At 54.1% G+C, this 21,268-nt stretch overlaps 1 protein-coding gene across 1 annotated transcript in view; it reads left to right on the forward strand.

The window, feature by feature from the left end:
- ZZEF1 (zinc finger ZZ-type and EF-hand domain containing 1) overlaps positions 1–21,268 on the forward strand; it is a 1,733,356-nt gene that overhangs the window by 1,570,962 nt on the left and 141,126 nt on the right. Inside the window, exon 52 of the mRNA XM_086954803.1 lies at positions 20,119–20,284. Coding sequence (XP_086810929.1) covers positions 20,119–20,284 — 166 coding nt within the window. The remainder of the gene's footprint in view (positions 1–20,118; positions 20,285–21,268) is intronic.

Genomic DNA, 21,268 nt, shown 5'->3' on the forward strand with positions numbered 1-21,268 from the left:
GCCAAGAACTGTGTTTCCAAGAAGATTTGCTTTGTTACGAAAGACTTTGTGCTAAAAGAAGAAACTACCTTTGAACTATTCTTCCCTTCCAAGAGTATTTATTAAGATTGTGTACATTTTTGTCGTTATTTGGTCTTGTGCTAAGCCTAATATAAAAATCCTTATTTTTATAATACTACTGTGTCGTGTCCATTTGTAGTGTATTCACTTTATTACTGTATGTGGTCATAAATGCTTAACACACAGCCTCTGAGATAAGTCTGTCTGCTCTGCCAAGCTACCAAGGGGGTGAGCAGGGGTTATCGAAGGGTGTGATCCCCTTGCCCTGACTAGAAAAGGTGTGTCCCTATTTGTCAGAAGTGTATACCTCTGCCAACTAGAGACAGCCGGTTCTAACATCACCTCAATTGCGGAAAAACTTTTTGCCCTCCAGCGGTGATAACTGGTGCCTCCTTTCTTGGTTGAGGACTTTACTTTGATGCACTAGTGATCAGGGGCTTTTAATCTTACTTGGAGCAGAAGCCCCATCAAGGTATTCCAGCCCTCCATCCACAGTTGATCAGTTCAGGTCCTAGCAGACAACACAACAGTAATGTGGTCAGCTAAATTGTAGGATGGTGTGGGCTTACGTCCCTGTACCAGGAGGCACTAAGGTTGTGATCTTGGGATTAGGCTCACAATATCTGGCTCCAGCCTTGTAGGCTCACTCAATGTGTGGGATGACAATATCCGTTGGTGCCATCTTGCCAACCAAGAGTGCCATCTGTACCCGGAGGTAGTGTTTAATGTGTTTGCCCTCTGGAGAAATCCTCCAGCTGACTCGTTTATTACTTTTAAGAACGCACACACTGCCTCGCTGTCCCACACTTTGCTGTTTCCTCCGCAGGGAGCCCTATGAGACATGTTATGTTTGATGTTGAACTGCCTCCCATTCCTCTGATTCCTCAAGTTCTGAGGAAGCTGTGCAAGATCATACACTGTTAATATTGATAGTGATTGGGTGTGGAAGAGTATGGTACTTGAATCTACTGCCTATTCCTGTGCTCTCTTCTTCTGCTTTCTTTCGGGTCAGACCTCTCTCACTGGCAAGGGGCAGTGTCTGCATCTGAACCTCTAGAGCATCCATCTCCTGACATGGAGATTGTGCTGGGGATTCTGAGATAATTTCATGTGCCTACTCTGGTGGTAGATGTGATTTTCTCACCTTTTCGCCCCCTTCCCTTATTCTGGGTGTTTTTCCTGTTTTATCTCGTGGTGCACCAAGACAAAAGTTTAACCCCTGTATGCTTGTCTGATGTGTTGTATTTTGTGCATTCCTTGTTCCTGCAAGGCTTTGCTGTGGGTACTGTTAAGGACTATTTGCTGGCCTTTTCGGCTTTTATTTGCATACTCAATCAGCCTTCATCTTCGATTTTGCCTTCAGTTTTTAGGGCTCGGGCTCTGCGTACACTGCGCATGCAGTGTCGCGCAGTCCTATTCCCGGCGTTTTGAAAATGGACCTTCAAATTCCACATAGCTCGTGCGTATGGATTTCCAAGGTATATTTTCAATTTTCATTGGCCTTTGCGTGTGTGCTGTTTTTTAACATAACACGCAATAGGCCATAGGCGGTCGCGTAGCTCTGCCTATGGCCTATTGGTGTCTGTTACGCGCACCAGAAGCCATATGTTTTGAATTCAAAACATATGCTCGCAGTGGCGCGCGTGCGCGCACCACTCTCGAGCTTCTTTTATTAGCTCTCTATATGGGGGTAGCTTGTTATGGCACCTTTCCTCAACACAACCGCTTATGTAACGTAAAAGAGTACAAAAAAAATCACTCACTCTTAAATAATGGCATTAGTCAAGGATCAAACAGTACATCAGGTGGAAACCCCTGGATTAGAGCTCAAGAAGCCTACGATCAAACCAAAGGACTAGCAGGCGGTCCCTTAGTTATTTTTTTTATTTATTAATGTCGATAATTTTCACCATTGCATCAGGCTGGCAACCGCACCCTGTCCTTACAAGAGGAAATAAACGAAAGTGATTACAGGCATGTGCATGCACTGGGTGTTTATAAACCATCCCCGCACGCCCTGCGTGCATCAGCTGGGGCACTGCATGCGCTGGGCACACACAGCACCTGTACGCTTGGTGGGCGGCGCCCCTGCACACTGAGGGGCAACTTGTGACCAGAAGGGGCACGGCTCGCGCACAGGCAGCCGCTTTAGTTCCCTGCTTTATTTGTACCCGGAGGCAGGGGGAAGGCTTCCTGTGTGCTCGTGCGCGCCTGTGGTAAGTGTGAGTGTTCAGAAAAGGCTGCAGCATTTTGAGGGATGTGCGGTGCACGCCGTGGGTGGGGTTAAAGCAATGGCCAGCCCTCCCCTTCGCCTCCTCGGTGGGAGGAGGAGGGAGAAGCGGCAGTGTGCAGTTTCTTCACCTGCCAGCATTGCACATACCAAGGGAGAGAGAGAGGGCGCGAGTGGAAGGAAGGGGCACTGAGTGCACCAGGCGGGGGTAGACGGACACCCGTTTTCCAGGTACGTGCGTGCCTCCTTTCTATTAAACTGATGTGTTTTTTTCCTGTTGTTTGTGAACGTTGGTCGTGTTACTCTAAGCACAGAGCACCTCCTGACCCCTGGACAGACTCGCAGATTACTTGTAAACATCTGCGAAGTCCAAGCTGCGTGGACATGTGGGTGTGTCTCAAGCGCCCCGCAGCAGGGCAGACCTGTCTCAACCAGGGACATGCTGCTGGAAGAGGAGTGCAGTTCGGACAGGAGTCTGGGCATTGGGCCCCTTCGCATTGGCAGGTTGGCAACACCTGGGCAGCCTTGCTGAGGAGGGCAGCCTGGCGATGCAGCCCTGGAGGGCACACACTCAGAATCCGGAAATGAGAGCCAAGGAGGCTGCCATGCCCGGATGTGCGACCGCGCGGCCTCTCAGCACAGATCAAATCTGAAAGAAACAGGTTAGTATTAGATTCCTTACCTTAGAATATCCCCAGGCGTCAGACTGGATCCAGAAAATTTTGCGTAGCAGTACCCCTGCGCGTCGGTAGGCGTCGTCTGCGGCTCCACGTCCGTCGTCTGCGTCGTTGACGCCGGGATGACGTCATCGGAGTACTTAAACGCCGCCCTTGCGCGCTGACATCAGTTATTCTTTTTTCCGCACCACCAAGCGCAGGTCCCTAGAAAGTGGTATCCTTTAGTCAATTTTTGACTAAACTTTTTGGATCTTTTTGATCTGTTTTTCGAGTCGAACGACTTGATCTGAAAGAGACACGTTAGTGATAGATTCCTTACTTTAGAATATCCCCAGGCGTCAGACTGGATCCGGAAAGTTTTGCGCAGCAGTACCCTTGCGCGTCGGTAGGCGTCGTCTGCGGCTCCGCGTCCGTCGGCGGCGTCGTGGGCGCCGTGATGACGTCGTCGGAGTACTTAGACGCCGCCTCCGCGTGCTGACGTCAGTTCTTCTTTTTTCCGCGCCAGCCAGCGCAGATCTGGAAAGAGCAGTTCCCTAGTCACTTTTTGACTAAACTTTTGTGATCTTTTGATCCATTTCGAAGTCTTTACGACTCCGACGGTGCCGTTAGGGATGCCCGGATTCAAGCACTGCGACGACTGCGACCGTACCATGTCGGTAACGGATCCCCACCGCTTGTGCCTGATGTGTTTGGGCGTCGACCATGACGACGAGGCCTGCTCTGACTGTCGGGCCCTTTCGAGGAAGGCCTGGCGGGAGCGGTCCAGCAGGCGACTCGAGATCCGCCAGTCGGCCCCGCGCCGTGTGAGGTCCCGGTTCCACGGGAGGTCGAGGGACAGGTCGCGGGGACGGAGCCGTCACAGCTCCGGGAGTCGGCGCCACTCCTCCGGGTCCAAGTCGTCAGGTAAGAAGCATAAGAAGTCGAAGAGACATCATCGCTCTTCTGACTCCCCCCGACGCTCGCGCGATGCGGCCGGGGGTTCAGGTGACACCGCCCACGCGGCTCCTCGGGAGTCGCGGGCGCCGCGTTCGGCCCCATACCCCCCGGTCCCTGGGCTGAACGCAACACCGGAGGAGATCGAGCGTTTCCTCATGGCCATGAGGTCCTTTTCTCCTCCGACGGGTTCTGCGGCGCCTTCGGGCCCAGTGAACCCGTCTGGGGGCCCTAGTGGGTCGGGGGCTACGACCCCGACGCCGTCGGGTGCTTCGGCCTCGACGCCACCGGCGCCTTCGGGCCCGGCGCCGCAGGGCTCCACGATCCCGACACCGCCGGGTACAGCGGCCCCGGCGTCGTCGGCGCCTTCGGGCCCAACACTGCGGGACGCTGCTGGGCCCTCCTCGGGCGATGGATCGTCACCGGTGGACCTTACGACCCCCCCCGCGTCGGTCCGTGTGGTGTCCCCTCCGGCGTCGTCCTCGGGTGGCGCCGTCCCCGATGCCTCCTCTCAATCGGTTCCGACGTCGGGACGACGCCTATCGGCGCAGATCTCGACGCCGTTTGGAGATTTTAGTTTCTATGAACCGACCCCATTCACTTACGACCCTGATTCTCAGGAGATGGGGGAAGAGGAGAATTGGGAGGGGTCTGAGGACCCTCTGACCAGGGAGTGTCAGTCTAACATGGACTGGACAGGAGACCTTGGGGAGGCCAGTGGCCTGGACACCTCTCCGGACACTGGATTTGTCTCTCCTTCTACCGTGGCTTCGGAGGAGGGTGCTACTTATGGTGTGGTGTTGACGAGGGCTGCTAAGGCCTTGGGCCTTGAGCTCCCCGTCGCGGCCGTGAGGACTAACCTCCTCACTGAGGGCCTTAAGCTGCAGTCATGCTCCATGGAGCCTCTGCTGCCGTTTAATGAGGCCTTGATGGACGTACTTTTGGGCTCTTGGTCCAGGCCCGCTACAGGTTCGCCTGTAGATAGGAACGTGGCCAGACGCCACCGCCCGGCCCCGGGCAACCCATGTTTCCTCTCCACCCCGAGAGTCTGGTTATCCAGGCCTCTAACTCCCAGACCGCCTTCCCGCCGGCCCCGCCGGACAGGGAATCCAAGAGGTACGAGGCCTATGGCAAGAAGGTATTCTCGTCCCTTAGCTTGGGACTGCGGTCTTCCAACACCGCATGCCTCTTGGGCCGTTACACCCACTCTCTGTGGGAAACGGTGGCGGAAGTGCTGCCAGAGTGTCCGTTGGAGGTACGGGCCAAACTCGGCCAAGCACTTGTGGAGGACCGGGACGCAACGAAGTATTCAATCAGGTGCGGACTAGATACTACTGACTCGCTGGGCAGAGCGATGGCTACGACGGTGGCGATACGACGCCACGCCTGGCTGAGATCCGCCAATTTCTCGGCAGACGTCCAAAATACACTCATGGACATGCCGTTCGATGGTCGTCGCCTCTTTGGCGACAAGGCAGACCACGCGCTTGAGCGCTTTAAGGACTCCAGGGCTACGGCCAAGTCCTTGGGCCTCTCGGCCCCGCGCCAGCAAATGGGTGCCTTTCGCTCCTTTCGTGGCCAAGGAAGGGGCTCCCCCACACGTGCCGCCAGCCACTCGCCGCAAACTGTCGTCCAGCGCGGCGGCGGCCGTGGAAACCGCCGTGGAGGCGGTCGGGGAAACAGGCGGAGCCAGTCCACACCTGCCCCCGCAGCATCCGCCTCTAAACCCTCCTAGTCCGTGCTTTTCGGCCCATGTGACGCCAGTGGGAGGCAGGGTTCGCCATCACCACTCTCACTGGCGCACTGTCACTTCGGACAGGTGGGTGCTGCAGATCGTCCGAAGGGGCTACTCCCTCCCCTTCGAGACGACCCCTCAAGCCATGCCACCGCAACACCACCGCGTATCGGGGGATCACTTGCGGCTCCTGCAGGAGGAAGTTTCGGCCCTCTTGGCCAAGGGGGCCATCAAGCGCGTTCCTGGGCCAGAAGTAGGACGTGGTTGCTACTCCCACTACTTCCTGGTACCCAAGAAGGGCAAAGGGGGCCTACGCCCTATCTTGGATCTGAGGAACGTCAACGGCTTCCTCCGGAAGGAGAAGTTCAAAATGCTGACACTGGCTCAGGTCTTGGCTGCCCTAGACCCAGGAGACTGGATGGCAGCGTTGGACTTGCAGGATGCATATTTCCACATCCCCATCCTGCCGGCCCACCGGCGTTACCTGCGGTTCACGGTAGGCCTCGAGCACTTTCAGTTCAGCGGTTCTCGACTCAGCGCAGTTTCGGGTTTACCCGCCCGAACAGTGGGTTCGGGATATACAGGCTCTGATTCCGATCTTCGGGCCGTTATCCCGGGTTTCGGTCAGGTTGACGCTGCGGCTTCTGGGGCTGATGTCCTCCTGCATCCTTCTGGTGCATCACGCACGTTGGCGGATGCGGGCTCTGCAGTGGGACCTGAAGTTTCATTGGGCCCAGCACCGGGGCAACCTGTCCGACCATGTCCTGATCTCGGAGGGCACTGCGAGACAGCTGCAGTGGTGGCTCACAGACCGCGATTGTGTCAACGGCAGATCCCTCTCCCTTCCCCAACCGGAGCACGTAGTTGTGACGGACGCGTCCCTCCAGGGCTGGGGAGGCCACTTGGGAGAGGCGGAGATCAGAGGACTCTGGTCTCCGGCGGAATCCCGGCTCCATATCAATCTGTTGGAGCTGCGGGCGATTCGTCTGGCACTGAAAGCATTCCTCCCGTCTGTCCGAGGGAGTGCAGTGCAGGTGTTCACGGACAACACCACCGCCATGTGGTACTGCAACAAACAGGGCGGAGTGGGGTCGTGGACCCTTTGCCAGGAGGCTCTGCGTCTCTTGCAATGGCTGGAACATCAGGGCGTGACTCTGGTGGTTCAACACCTGGCAGGTTCTCTGAACGCCAGGGCGGATGAACTCAGCCGTCGGTGCTCGATGGATCACGAATGGCGTCTGAACTCGGACGTGGCGCAAGGCCTCTTTCTGCGATGGGGAGAGCCTTGGTTAGATCTATTCGCCACCGAAGAGAACGCGCAATGTCATCTGTTCTGCGTGTTGGAATTTCCAAGGCGGCACTCGCTCGGAGACGCTTTTCGTCGCGAGTGGAGCTGCGGTCTGTTGTACGCCTTTCCGCCTATACCTCTTCTGCCCAGAGTTCTGAAGAAGATCAAGCGCGACCGGGCACAAGTCATCCTTGTGGCTCCGGACTGGGCACGACGGTACTGGTATCCCGAGCTACTCAGCATGTCAGTCGATCCCCCTGTTCGTCTGCCTCTTCAGGAGGACCTTCTGTCGCAGCAGCAGGGGACGGTCCTCCACCCGAACCTGTCCAGTCTCCACCTCCATGCTTGGAGATTGAGCGGCAGTTGAGGCCATTTGACTTGCCTCCTGAAGTTTGCAACATCATTCTGGCAGCCAGGCGTCCCTCCACAAAGACGGTATACGCCTGCAGATGGAACAGATTTGTGGCATGGTGCACAGCAAAGGCTGTGGATCCCCTCAATGCCCCTCTCTCTGAAGTTCTTCTCTTCCTTCTCTCTCTTGCCCAGCAGGGCTCTGCTCTGGGCACTGTCAAGGGCTATCTTTCGGCTCTTTCAGCCTTTCTGAGGCTGCCTGACCAACCTTCTTTGTTCAAGTCCCCTATCGTAAATCGATTCCTGAAGGGCATCACTCATACCTTTCCTCCTGTTCCCTTCGTGATGATTCAGTGGGACTTGAACCTGGTTCTGACATTTCTGATGTGCGCTCCCTTTGAGCCACTCCACAACTGCCCTCTTCGCCTTCTTTCTTTGAAGACTGCCTTCCTGGTAGCCATCACCTCTGCCAGGAGAGTGAGTGAGCTCCAGGCTCTCTCTTGTAAGCCTCCTTTCCTTTCAGTCCATCCGGACAAGGTTGTTTTGAGGACTAGGCCCTCCTTCTTGCCTAAGGTGGTCACGGCCTTCCACATTGGGCAGTCCATCACATTGCCCACCTTCTTTCCGCCTCCGCACCCCGAGAGAGAGGAGGAGAGGCTCCACCGTCTGGACCCAAAACGTGCGCCCTCGTTCTATCTGGATCGCCCACGCCAGTTCCGGGTGGATGATCAACTCTTTGTTGGGTACGCGGGCGCTAAGAAAGGGAAAGCGGTGCACAAACGGACCATCTCTAGGGGGATTATCATGTGCATCCAGGCGTGTTACTCCTTGGCTAAGAAGGAACCCCCTGTTGGGCTGAGGGCTCATTCCACTCGAGCCACGGCCACTACAACTGCCTTGGGCCGAGGTGTGCCCTTGCAGGACATTTGCCAGGCAGCTACGTGGGCCTCGTTGCACACGTTTGCGCGGCACTACTGCCTGGACAGTCAAGTCCGGAGGGACGGCTACTTCGGCCGTTCCGTTCTCCAGGACTTTCTGGTGTAACTATTGGTTCGCAGACCCACCACCACGGGGATGGTATTGCTGGGGTATCTATTCTAAGGTAAGGAATCTATCACTAACGTGTCTCTTTCAGATGCACAAGTTACTACTTGTGTAACGATATATCTGTAAGAGACATTAGTTAGTGATAGATTCCTTACCGACCCGCCCATCCTCCCCGTTCTGCGAACCGATATCTAGGGTTAAGGTCATCCCCTTTCAGGGCCCTAGTTTCTTGGCACCAGTGTCGGCTTTTGTCATGGCTCTGCGCTTCTGGCGCGGAAAAGCTGTGGCTAAGAACTGACGTCAGCACGCGGAGGCGGCGTCTAAGTACTCCGACGACGTCATCACGGCGCCCATGACGCCGACGACGGACACTGAGCCGCAGACGACGCCTACCGACGCGCAAGGGTACTGCTACGCAAAACTTTCCGGATCCAGTCTGACGCCTGGGGATATTCTAAGGTAAGGAATCTATCACTAACTAATGTCTCTTACAGATATATCGTTACACAAGTAGTAACTTGTGCGACGGTGCCGGTAGGGATGCCCGGGTTCAAGCCCTGCGTCAACTGCAACCGACTGATGTTGGTTACCGACCCCCATCGCCGGTGTCTTCATTGCCTGGGGCCAAACCACGATGATAAGTCGTACCCCGACTGCCGGGCCTTGACGTCGAATGCTAGGCGGGAGCGGTCCCGAAAGCGCCTCGAGCTCCGGCCGGCGCCGTTTGAGGTCCCAGTCCGGAAGGGGGTCGAGCGACCGGTCGCGGGGCCAGAGTCATCATAGCTCCGGGAGTCGTCACCATTCCTCGGGCTCCAAGTCCTCAGGTAAGAGGCACAAGAAGTCGAAGAGGCGCATCGCTCTTCTGACTCCCCCGACGCTCGCGGGACGTGGCAGGGGGTTCGGGAGACACCGCCCACGCGGCTCCCCCGGAGCCGCAGGCGTCGTGGCCTGCTCCATACCCGTCGGTCCCTGGGCAGAACGCGACGCCGGAGGAGATCGAAGCCGTCGCTCACTCATCTGTCGGGTTCCGCGGCGCCTTGGGGCAAAGCAGCCCCGACTGGGTTTCCAAGCGGACCGGGTGCTTCGGCCCCGGCGCCGTCGGGTGCTTCGGCCTCGGCGCCGTCGGCGACTTCGGTCCCGACGCCGCAGGGTCCCGCTGGATCCGGTTCCGGATCCGGGTCGTCGCCGGTCGACTTCGCCGGCGCCGGCCCCCAGGGTGTCTCCCCGCGCCGTCCCAGGACGACGTCATCCCTGGTCCTACCCTCGATTTGGGTCCAGTGCCGGAGCGGCGCAGCTCGGCGCCGTATTCGACGCCGCTAGGAGATTTTTACTTCTATGACCCGGCCCCATCCTTTGACCCGAGTATCAGGAGATGGGTGGCGAGGAGGATTGGGAGGGGTCTGAGGACCCTCTGGCACGTGAGTGCCAGCCTTATCAGGACTGGGCAGGTAAGCTTGGAGATGCCAGAGGTCTGGACACTTCGCCAGACACTGGTTTTGTCTCCCCTCCTACTGTGGCTACGGAGGAGGGGGCTGCCTCGGACGGCCAAGGCCTTATCCCTTGAACTCCCCGTCGCGGCCGTGAAGACTAACTTCCTCACTAAGGTCCTTAAACCGCAGGCAAGCTCCTCGGAGCCTCTGCTGCAGTTTAATAAGGCCTTATCTGATGTTCTTTTGGGCACCTGGTCCAGGTCCACTACAGGTCCCCCTGTAGATAGGAACGTGGCCAGACGCCACCGCCCGGCTCCGGGCAACCCTTGCTTCCTGTCCACCAACCCCAAATCCAAGAGGTACAAACGGTATGGCAAAAAGATGTTCTCCTCACTCAGTTTGGGGTTGCGGTCCGTTAACACCGCGTGCCTCATGGGTTGTTATACCCACTCTCTGTGGGACACGGTCGCGGCCTTGCTGCCAAAATGTCCGGAGGAGGCCCGGACGAAACTCGCCCAAGCCCTTGCGGAGTGTCGAGATGCGGCACGGTATTCCATCCGGGGTGGACTGGATACAATGGACTCGCTAGGTAGAGCGATGACAACGACGGTGGCGATTCATCGCCACGCCTGGCTGAGGTCCGTTAACTTTTCGGCTGATGTATAAAACACACTTATGGACATGCCGTTTGCCTCTTTGGCGACAAGGCAGACAGTGCGCTTGAGCGCTTTAAGAACTCCAGGGCTACGGCCAAGTCCTTGGGCCTGTCGGCCCCGCGCCAGCAACCTGCTGCCTTTCGCTCCTTTCGCGGCCAAGGAAGGGGCGCCCCCACACGTCCTGCCAGCCACGGGCCACAGACTAACATCCAGCGCGGTGGCGGATGTGGTAACTACCGTGGCGGTGCCCGGGGACAACGGCGAGGCCAGTCCACCCACATCCACCCCCGCAGCATCCGCCTCAAAGCCTTCCTAGTCCGAGCTTTCAGGCCCACATGACGCCAGTGGGGGGCAGGGTTCGCCATCACCTCCTTCACTGGCGCAACATCACTTCGGACAGGAGGTTGCTGCAAATCGTCCGAAGGGGCTACACCCTCCCCTTCGAGGTGACCCCTCCAGCCATGTCACCGCAGTGCCACCGTGTGTCGGGGGATCACTTGAATCTTCTGTGAGAGGAAGTTAGGGCCCTCTTGACCAAGGGGGCCATCGAGCGCGTTCCTGGGCAAGAAGTAGGGTGTGGTTGTTAATCCCACTACTTTCTGGTTCCCAAGAAGGGCAAAAGGGGCCTATGCCCTATCTTGGACCTGCGAAACGAAAACGGCATCCTCCGGAAGGAGAAGTTCAAGATGCTGACTTTGGCTCAGGTCTTAGCTGCCCTGGACCCGGGAGACTGGATGGTAGCGTTGGACTTGCAGGATGCTTATTTTCACATCCCCTGTCCTGCCGGCCCACCGGCGTTACCTGCGGTTCACGGTAGGCCACGAGCACTTTCAGTTTACCGTGCTCCCCTTCGGCCTTAGCAGCGCCCCAGGGGTGTTCACGAAAGTGATGGCGGTGGTCGCAGCTCATCTGCGCAGGTTAGGGGTTTCAGTCTTCCCCTACCTCGACGACTGGTTGTTGAAGGCGGGCTCGTCCCAGACAGTCGTTAGCCACCTCCAGACTACGGCCGACCTCCTGCATCTGCTGGGGTTCTCCATCAGTGTGTCGAAGTCACACCTGTGTCCCTCTCAGAAGCTCCTCTTCATCAGAGCGGTTCTAGACTCAGCGCAGTTTCGGGTTTATCCTTCGGAACAGCGGGTTTGGGATATTCAGACTCTGATTCCGATCTTTCAGATGTTATCCCAAGTCTCGGTCTGGTTGACGCTGTAGCTTCGGGGGCTGATGGCCTCCTGCATCCTTCTGGTGCATCACGCCAGGTGGCAGATGCAGGCTCTGCAGTGGGACCTGAAGTTTCAGTGGGCCCAGCATCAGGGTAACTTGTCCGACCATGTCTTGATCTCGGAGGGCACTGCAAGACAGTTGCCGTGGTGGCTCACGGACCGCTATTGGGTCAGCGGCAGATCCCGCTCACTACCCCAACCGGAGCACGTAGTTTTGACGGACACGTCCCTCCAGGGCTGGGGAGGCCATATGATAGAGGCGGAGATCAGAGGCCTCTGGTCTCAAGCGGAGTCCCGGCTCCACATCAACCTTCTGGAGCTGGGGGCGATCCGGCTTGCACTGAAGGCATTCCTCCCCTCTGTCCGGGGGAGTGTAGTGCAGGTGTTCACGGACAACACCACCGCCATGTGGTACTGCAACAAACAGGGTGGGGTGGGGTCGTGGACCGTATGCCAGGAGGCTCTCTGCCTCTGGCAGTGGCTGGAACATCAGGGCGTGACCCTGGTGGTTCAACACCTGGCAGGTTCCCTGAACGCCAGGGCGGACGAACTCAGCCATCGGTGCATGATGGATCACGAATGGTGCCTGAACTCGGACGTGGCGCAAGGCCTCTTTCAGCATTGGGGAGAACCTTGGTTAGATCTATTCGCCACAGAAGAGAACGCTCAATGTCATCATTTCTGCGCGTTGGAATTTCCAAAGTGGCACTCACTCGGAGACGCTTTTTGTTGCGAGTGGAGTTGCGGTCTGTTGTACGCCTTTCCGCCTATACCACTTCTGCCCAAAGTGCTGAAGATCAGACGCGACCGGGCCCAAGTCATCCTTGTGGCTCCGGACTGGGCACGAAGATACTGGTATCCAGAGCTACACAGCATGTCTGTCGATTACCCGATACGTCTGCCTCTTCAGGAGGACCTTCTTTCGCAGCAGCAGGGGTCGGTCCTCCACCCGAACCTGTCCAGTCTCCACTTACATGCTTGGAGATTGAGCGGCGGCAGTTGAGGCCATTTGACTTGCCTCCTGAAGTCTGTGATGTTATTCTGGCAGCCAGGCGTCCCTCCACTAAATAGGTATACGCCTGCAGGTGGAACAAATTTGTGGCATGGTGGATGAGGCTTGCGTAGTACTTTGCCTATACATCTATCAGGGCAATCAGCCGGTAGCTGCTTGGGTCGATCCTTGCACCTTTTTTGTAGATTGGGCTTATTATCGAACCACTCCAAGATGCTGGTATTTTTCCTGTTTCCCTTGCTTCGTTGAATACTGGGATCAATGTGGTGCACCAAAAAGCTGGATCCTGTTTGTATAATATCAGAGGGATCCTGTTTGGTCCAGGGGCCCCCTCAAGTTTTCCCTTTGAGATTTGTTTAAGGATCGTCTGTTGTTTCCTGAGCCGATAATCCAGGTTCTATTTTTGTAGGCACAACTATCTGGGGGGGCTGGCTTCGTTCTCTGCTAGAATGTGGGGCCTAGTTGTTTTCTTATTGAGCGCTTGGTTTACCTTTTTGGTGGGTGTGTCATTTTTGTCCAGTTGGTGGAAAGCTCCCTCTTCCGAGTCTGCCCCTCCGGCTTTCTTCGTTGCGAGGTCATTTGTATTAAAGTGAATTGTTGGATAGTTAGCCCAGTCTGATTACGGTATTTCAGAGGTAATACCGCTGTGGTCTGGCTGTTGGAGCCTGTGGATCGTCTTCCAAAAGCTAGAGCTATTCTTCTGTTTTGAATTATGTAGAATTTTAGCCCATAGTTCTTTGTTCAGTTCCCGTTTCCATTGCCAAGTTTTCTTTTGTAGCAATGCTTTTGACCTACGTAACTGCAGTTGAATTTCCGAATTGTTTGGATCTTGCCGGAGTTGTTTAAGGGTCTTTTTTATTTCGAGCTTGATATTTTTTGTTTCTGCTGTTGTTACTTTGCCAAGCATAAACCTTGTGGTATTCCCTTTTTGAACTTTCTTCCTTGTGGCATGCATTTCTCCTAGTGCCGCTGTAAAATTTTCCCATAGGATAATGGGGTTGTCGGTTGTATTAGATATTTCCTGTATTATTGTTTTTGCACTGATTGCAAGAGTTTCTATATCCGAGGTCTTGCATCGTAATCGCTTTTAGTTAGTGGTATATTCTATGCACATACTTCTGATTTCTGCTGCTTCGTTCTTACAGGTCAGTGCTAAGTTGGCTTCTAGCGGCAGATGGTCGCTCTGGGCTCTGTCTCCTATCTTAAATACATGTACTTTGTCGTACAGCGGGAGTGTAACTAGAATAAAGTCTAAATAGGATGAGGCAATTGACAAGTGATATGTTGGTACTGGGGGGGTGTCCTCTTTAAATCGTCCGTTGAGAACGCGCAGGTTCAATTTCTCTGCCGAGTGAGTGACTGCCGAGTGAGTGACTGCAGAGTAAGAGACTTGACTGCAGAGTGAGAGTGACTGCACGAGTGACTGCAGAGTGAGAGTGACTACAGAGTGAGAGTGACTGCAGAGTGAGAGTGACTGCAGAGTGAGAGTGACTGCAGAGTGAGAGTGACTGCAGAGCGAGAGTGACTGCAGAGTGAGAGTGACTGCAGAGTGAGAGTGACTGCAGAGTGACTGCAGAGTGAGAGTGACTGCAGAGTGAGAGTGACTGCAGAGTGAGAGTGACTGCAGAGTAAGAGACTTGACTGCAGAGTGAGAGTGACTGCATGAGTGACTGCAGAGTGAGAGTGACTGCAGAGTGAGAGTGACTGCAGAGTGAGGGTGACTGCAGAGTGAGAGTGACTGCAGAGTGAGTGTGACTGCAGAGTTACTGCAGAGTGAGAGTGACTGCAGAGTGAGAGTGACTGCAGAGTGAGAGTGACTGCAGAGTGAGAGTGACTGCAGAGTTAGAGTGACTGCAGAGTGAGAGTGACTGCAGAGTGAGAGTGACTGCAGAGTGAGAGTGACTGCAGAGTGAGTGTGACTGCAGAGTGAGTGTGAAGTGTGACTGAGTGTGACTGCAGAGTGAGAGTGACTGCAGAGTGAGAGTGACTGCAGAGTGAGAGTGACTGCAGAGTGAGAGTGACTGCAGAGTGAGAGTGACTGCAGAGTTACTGCAGAGTGAGTGTGACTGCAGAGTGAGTGTGACTGCAGTGTGAGAATGACTGCAGAGTTACTGCAGAGTGAGTGTGACTGCAGAGTGAGTGTGACTGCAGAGTGAGTGTGACTGCAGAGTGAGTGTGACTGCAGAGTGCGTGTGACTGAGTGTGACTGAGTGTGACTGCAGAGTGAGAGTGACTGCAGAGTGAGAGTGACTGCAGAGTGAGAGTGACTGCAGAGTGAGAGTGACTGCAGAGTTACTGCAGACTGAGTGTGACTGCAGACTGAGTGTGACTGCAGAGTGAGAGTGACTGCAGAGTGAGAGTGACTGCAGAGTGTGAGTGACTGCAGAGTTACTGCAGAGTGAGTGTGACTGCAGAGTGAGTGTGACTGCAGAGTGAGTGTGACTGCAGAGTGAGTGTGACTGCAGAGTGAGTGTAACTGCAGAGTGAGTGTGACTGCAGAGTTACTGCAGAGTGAGAGTGACTGCAGAATGAGTGTGACTGCAGAGTGAGTGTGACTGCAGAGTTATTGCAGAGTGAGTGTGACTGCAGAGTGACTGCAGAGTGAGTGTGACTGCAGAGTGACTGCAGAGTGAGAGTGACTGCAGAGTGAGAGTGACTGCAGAGTGAGAGTGACTGCAGAGTGAGTGTGATTGCAGAGTGAGTGTGACTGTAAAATGACTGCACAGTGAGAGTGACTGCAGAGTGAGAGTGACTGCAGAGTGAGTGACTGCAGAGTGAGAGTGACTGTAGAGTGACTGCAGAGTGAGTGTGACTGTAGAGTGACTGCAGAGTGAGTGTGACTGCAGAGTGAGTGTGACTGCAGAGTGAGTGTGACTGCAGAGTGACTGCAGAGTGAGTGTGACTGCAGAGTGACTGCAGAGTGAGAGTGACTGCAGAGTGAGAGTGACTGCAGAGTGAGAGTGACTGCAGAGTGAGAGTGACTGCAGAGTGAGAGTGACTGCAGAGTGAGAGTGACTGCAGAGTGAGAGTGACTGCAGAGTGAGTGTGATTGCAGAGTGAGTGTGACTGTAAAATGACTGCACAGTGAGAGTGACTGCAGAGTGAGAGTGACTGCAGAGTGAGTGACTGCAGAGTGAGAGTGACTGTAGAGTGACTGCAGAGTGAGTGTGACTGTAGAGTGACTGCAGAGTGAGTGTGACTGTAGAGTGACTGCAGAGTGAGAGTGACTGCAGAGTCAGAGTGACTGCAGAGTGAGAGTGACTGCAGAGTGAGAGTGACTGCAGAGTGAGTGTGACTGCAGAGTGAGAGTGACTGCAGAGTTACTGCAGAGTGAGTGTGACTGCAGAGTGAGTGTGACTGCAGAGTGAGTGTGACTGCAGAGTGAGTGTGACTGCAGAGTGAGTGTGACTGCAGAGTGAGTGTGACTGCAGAGTGAGTGTGACTGAGTGTGACTGCAGAGTGAGTGTGACTGAGTGTGATTGCAGAGTGAGAGTGACTGCAGAGTGAGAGTGACTGCAGAGTGAGAGTGACTGCAGAGTGAGAGTGACTGCAGAGTGAGAGTGACTGCAGAGTGAGAGTGACTGCAGAGTGAGAGTGACTGCAGAGTGAGAGTGACTGCAGAGTGAGAGTGACTGCAGAGTTACTGCAGACTGAGTGTGACTGCAGAGTGAGAGTGACTGCAGAGTGAGAGTGACTGCAGAGTGTGAGTGACTGCAGAGTTACTGCAGAGTGAGTGTGACTGCAGAGTGAGTGTGACTGCAGAGTGAGTGTGACTGCAGAGTGAGTGTAACTGCAGAGTGAGTGTGACTGCAGAGTTACTGCAGAGTGAGAGTGACTGCAAAGTGAGTGTGACTACAAAGTTACTGCAGAGTGAGAGTGACTGCAGAGTGAGAGTGACTGCAGAGTGAGAGTGACTGCAGAGTGAGAGTGACTGCAGAGTGAGAGTGACTGCAGAGTGAGAGTGACTGCAGAGTGAGAGTGACTGCAGAGTGAGTGTGACTGCAGAGTGAGTGTGACTGACTGTGACCGCAGAGTGAGTGTGACTGCAGCGTTACTGCAGAGTGAGAGTGATTGCAGAGTTACTGCAGAGTGAGAGTGACTGCAGAGTTACTGCAGAGTGAGAGTGACTGCAACGTGAGTGTGACTACAGAGTGACTGCAGAGTGAGAGTGACTTCAGAGTGAGAGTGACTGCAGAATGAGTGTGACTGCAGAGTGAGTGTGACTGCAGAGTTATTGCAGAGTGAGTGTGACTGCAGAGTGACTGCAGAGTGAGTGTGACTGCAGAGTGACTGCAGAGTGAGAGTGACTGCAGAGTGAGAGTGACTGCAGAGTGAGAGTGACTGCAGAGTGAGAGTGACTGCAGAGTGAGAGTGACTGCAGAGTGAGAGTGACTGCAGAGTGAGAGTGACTGCAGAGTGAGTGTGATTGCAGAGTGAGTGTGACTGTAAAATGACTGCACAGTGAGAGTGACTGCAGAGTGAGTGACTGCAGAGTGAGAGTGACTGTAGAGTGACTGCAGAGTGAGTGTGACTGTAGAGTGACTGCAGAGTGAGTGTGACTGCAGAGTGAGTGTGACTGCAGAGTGAGTGTGACTGCAGAGTGACTGCAGAGTGAGTGTGACTGCAGAGTGACTGCAGAGTGAGTGTGACTGCAGAGTGAGTGTTACTAATGGAGAAGTGTGGCTCAATGATTGGAGCGGCAGACCCTGATGCAGAGGTCTAGCCCGGGACCAGGGTTCAATTCCCCGCCTCGGCGGGTCTTGGGCTCAAAAAATTCCACGGACCTGATCATTCTCGCCTCGGTGCCTATTCCAATCATGGAGTCCCACTCTGCAACTCTGGGCAATAGCTTGCTTAATCTCCACAACGGCCCCCACAACGCTAAGGATGCCTGGCCTCCACCTTGGGGGTGCCCAGGAGTGGACGCCTCTCAGAGAAAGCCAGGATGGGTTCCACAGCGGTATTCGTACAAGCGCCTTGAGACCCTTGCGGGTGAGTAGTGCGCTATACAAGTATCAATTTTTACTGCAGAGTGAGTGACAGCATGAGTGGCTGCAGAGTGAGAGTGACAGCATGAGTGGCTGCAGAGTGAGAGTGACAGCATGAGTGACTGCATGAGTGACTACAGAGTGAGAGTGACTGCAGAGTGATATGTGACTGCAGGGTGAGAGTTGCTGCAGAGTGATATACTCAGCAGTGTGAGTGTTCCAGAGAGAGCAGGGTATGCTTGTGCGCTTACACGGTGCACTGACACACAGGAGCTAAAACAAAGAACAGCTGAGCACGTGTCTTGGGAGCTTCATGGAGGCAGCCGGCCCTCTGTGAGGCACCCCAACCAATCAAGCGCAACTACTCACAACCTACTGTACGATTACAACACAGGCCAAAGGGAAGAGCTAGGTCTTTTCACATTACGTAGGGTGAGCAGTGTGTATGTGTAGGGTGAGCAGTGTTTGAGCGTACAGGGTGAGCAGTGTGTGAGCATGCAGGGTGAGCAGTGTGTGAGTATGCATGGTTAACAGTGTGTAAGCATGCAGGGTAAACATTGTGTGAGCGTGCAGGGTGAACTTTGTGTGAGCGTGCAGGGTGAGCAGTGTGTGAGTGTGCAGGGTGAACATTGTGTGAGTGTGTAGGGTGAACAGTGTGGGTGTGTGTAGGGTGAGCAGTGTGAGAGTGTGTAGGGTGAGCAGTGTGTGAGTGTGCAGGGTGAACATTGTGTAGGGTGAACATTGTGTGAGTGTGCTGGATGAACAGTGTGTGAGTGCAGGGTGAGCAGTGTGTGAGTGTGCTGGGTGAGCAGTGTGAGTGTGTGTGGGGGCAGTGTGTGAGTGTTCAGGGTACGAAAACCCGAACGAAGTCCACCACACACACACACACATAACACCACACACAACACCACACTCATAAGATCACACACATAAGACCACACACACCACCACACACACCACCTAAAACACACACTCACACCACACTCACCACCACACACTCACCACCACACACTCGCCACCACACACTCGCCACCACACACTCGCCACCACACACTCGCCACCACACACTCGCCACCACACACTCGCCACCACACACTCGCCACCACATACTCACCACCACACACTCGCCACCACATACTCACCACCACACACACAACCACACACACACCACTAGCCGTCCGTGCCCGCTTTCACCAGGCACAAACACCACCAGCCGTCAGTGCATGCTTTCACCGGGCACAAACACCACCAGCCGTCAGTGCAGGCTTCAACCAGGCACACAACACCAGACGTCAGTGCACGCTTTCACCAAACACACACACACCACCAGGCATCAGTGCACACTTTCACCAGGCACACACCACCAGACGTCAGTGCACGCTTTCACCAAACACACACACACACACCACCAGCCATCAGTGCACACTTTCACCAGGCACACACCAAGAGCCGTCAGTGCACGCTTTCACCAGACACACACACCACCAGCCGTCTGTGCACGCTTTTACCAGGCACACACACAACCAGCCGTGAGTGCGCGCTTCCACCAGGCACACACACCTCCAGCCGGCAGTGCAAGCTTCCACCAGGCACACACACCACCAGCCATCAGTGCACAATTTCTACAGGCACATACACAACCAGCCATCAGTGCACACATCAATTGTTAACGCATCCACAATTAACTATTGTAGCAATCGCAGTATGGTGCACTTTACTTTTAAACATATTCATCTAAAGCGCAGCATGCCACCGTTGCTACAATTCCAATCCAACCCACATAATTCCACTACACACCACATGCATACACTCCATAACACATGGCTAAAAGACATTGCCATTTACAATGCTCTAGCTCTAACTCAAATAAATCCGAGACCTATTGCATTTCCAATGCTTGTTTGTTATCTCAAGGGGTTCACCCATTTGTTTCTTCATTCTCCATTTGCGCATTACTCTCTGATCCTGCCCACCTCCCTATTCTGGAAAGTGATCATGCGATTTGATAAAGTCCCAAGTAAGTTTTGATGTACTGCAACTTCTGCCAATTTCATTGGCAACTGAAGGTTTGGGTGAAGAGGACGAGCAACTGACATCAGAGTGTCAATGTTGCTATTTAAACCACTCTATGACTTCATGTCTGCAATACTTTATAGCACTGAGACACGTCGTGGCATGGCCTGCTAGCACAGGAAGAGCAATTACAAGTTCCCTTATCCAGTCCGCATCCTGGAGGATTTCAAGAGTTGAGGAATCTGAAGGAATTTATAGTATCCACTAGAAAAATCAATACTGTTGTTTTAGAATCATTACTAGACACTGATGATAATTCCTGAAAAGATTGCTATGGCCACTTAAAAGATGTCATACTACAGGTTTCCAATTTTGTGATGACGAGTGAAAAGTAAATAGAGAAATCTGTTAGTAACTGTACCCAATAGGCAATTTTTAATATAGTTCTTTTAATGAAAATTATCTTCTTTGGTTTTAGGATTCGAAATTCTAAAGCAAATGTTGTCAGATCAAAGGGTTGTTCCTCACCTCCCATTAAGACAAATTTGGGATTGGCAAGTATGTGTAGCCTGTCGTCAGACAGGACATCAGCGTCTGAAGGCCATACATTTGCTGCTGAGGATTCTACAATGCAGTGCACAAAGGTATTTTCATCTCTATTTATGTTGCTCAAGAGGAGTATGTGTGTATATTTTTTGTGTATATATATATGTATATGAAAGAGCAATGCGCCAAGCGCTTCAGGAGGGCTACCCACAGCGCATCCGACCATCCAGTCTTTCTTTGCCCCATCAGCTGCACAGCTCTCCTCCAGAGAGTTAACAAGGAAGTCCGACGCGTTTCGGGGCAGACACGCCCCTTCCTCATGGACTGCTGCAATAAGCACACTCCACCCACCATGTTGATTTAAATGCGGTTTATTTAAATCCGGCCGCCCTAAGTGGGCGTTGCTCTTCACATTATGCTACACAGCATGCTGGTAGCTGTAGTCTATATGGCGGGTGTTGTAGTATTACCTTGAGTAGGCTGTGCATTATTGTCCTCATAAGTCATCTTGATTCACTACCCTGTGGTTTTTGGGTCGGAGGTGGGTTGTGAAGCTGACGATCATTAAAATCGATGTGCTGTGCTGAATGAGCAAGGAAGCGTTTCCTCGCTCCAGTCCCCGACTTCAGAGGCTTGAGCATCCGACGAGGTGGAGCCCCTCCCACGGTCATGGCAGACCGGAGAAAAATGAAAGAGCAATGCGCCAAGCGCTTCAGGAGGGCTACCCACAGCGCATCCGACCATCCAGTCTTTCTTTGCCCCATCAGCTGCACAGCTCTCCTCCAGAGAGTTAACAAGGAAGTCCGACGCGTTTCGGGGCAGACACGCCCCTTCCTCATGGACTGCTGCAATAAGCACACTCCACCCACCATGTTGATTTAAATGCGGTTTATTTAAATCCGGCCGCCCTAAGTGGGCGTTGCTCTTCACATTATGCTACACAGCATGCTGGTAGCTGTAGTCTATATGGCGGGTGTTGTAGTATTACCTTGAGTAGGCTGTGCATTATTGTCCTCATAAGTCATCTTGATTCACTACCCTGTGGTTTTTGGGTCGGAGGTGGGTTGTGAAGCTGACGATCA

The sequence above is a fragment of the Lissotriton vulgaris genome, chromosome 2_1 (genome assembly GCF_964263255.1).
Source record: "Lissotriton vulgaris chromosome 2_1, aLisVul1.2, whole genome shotgun sequence".
Classification (NCBI taxonomy): Eukaryota; Metazoa; Chordata; class Amphibia; order Caudata; family Salamandridae; genus Lissotriton; species Lissotriton vulgaris.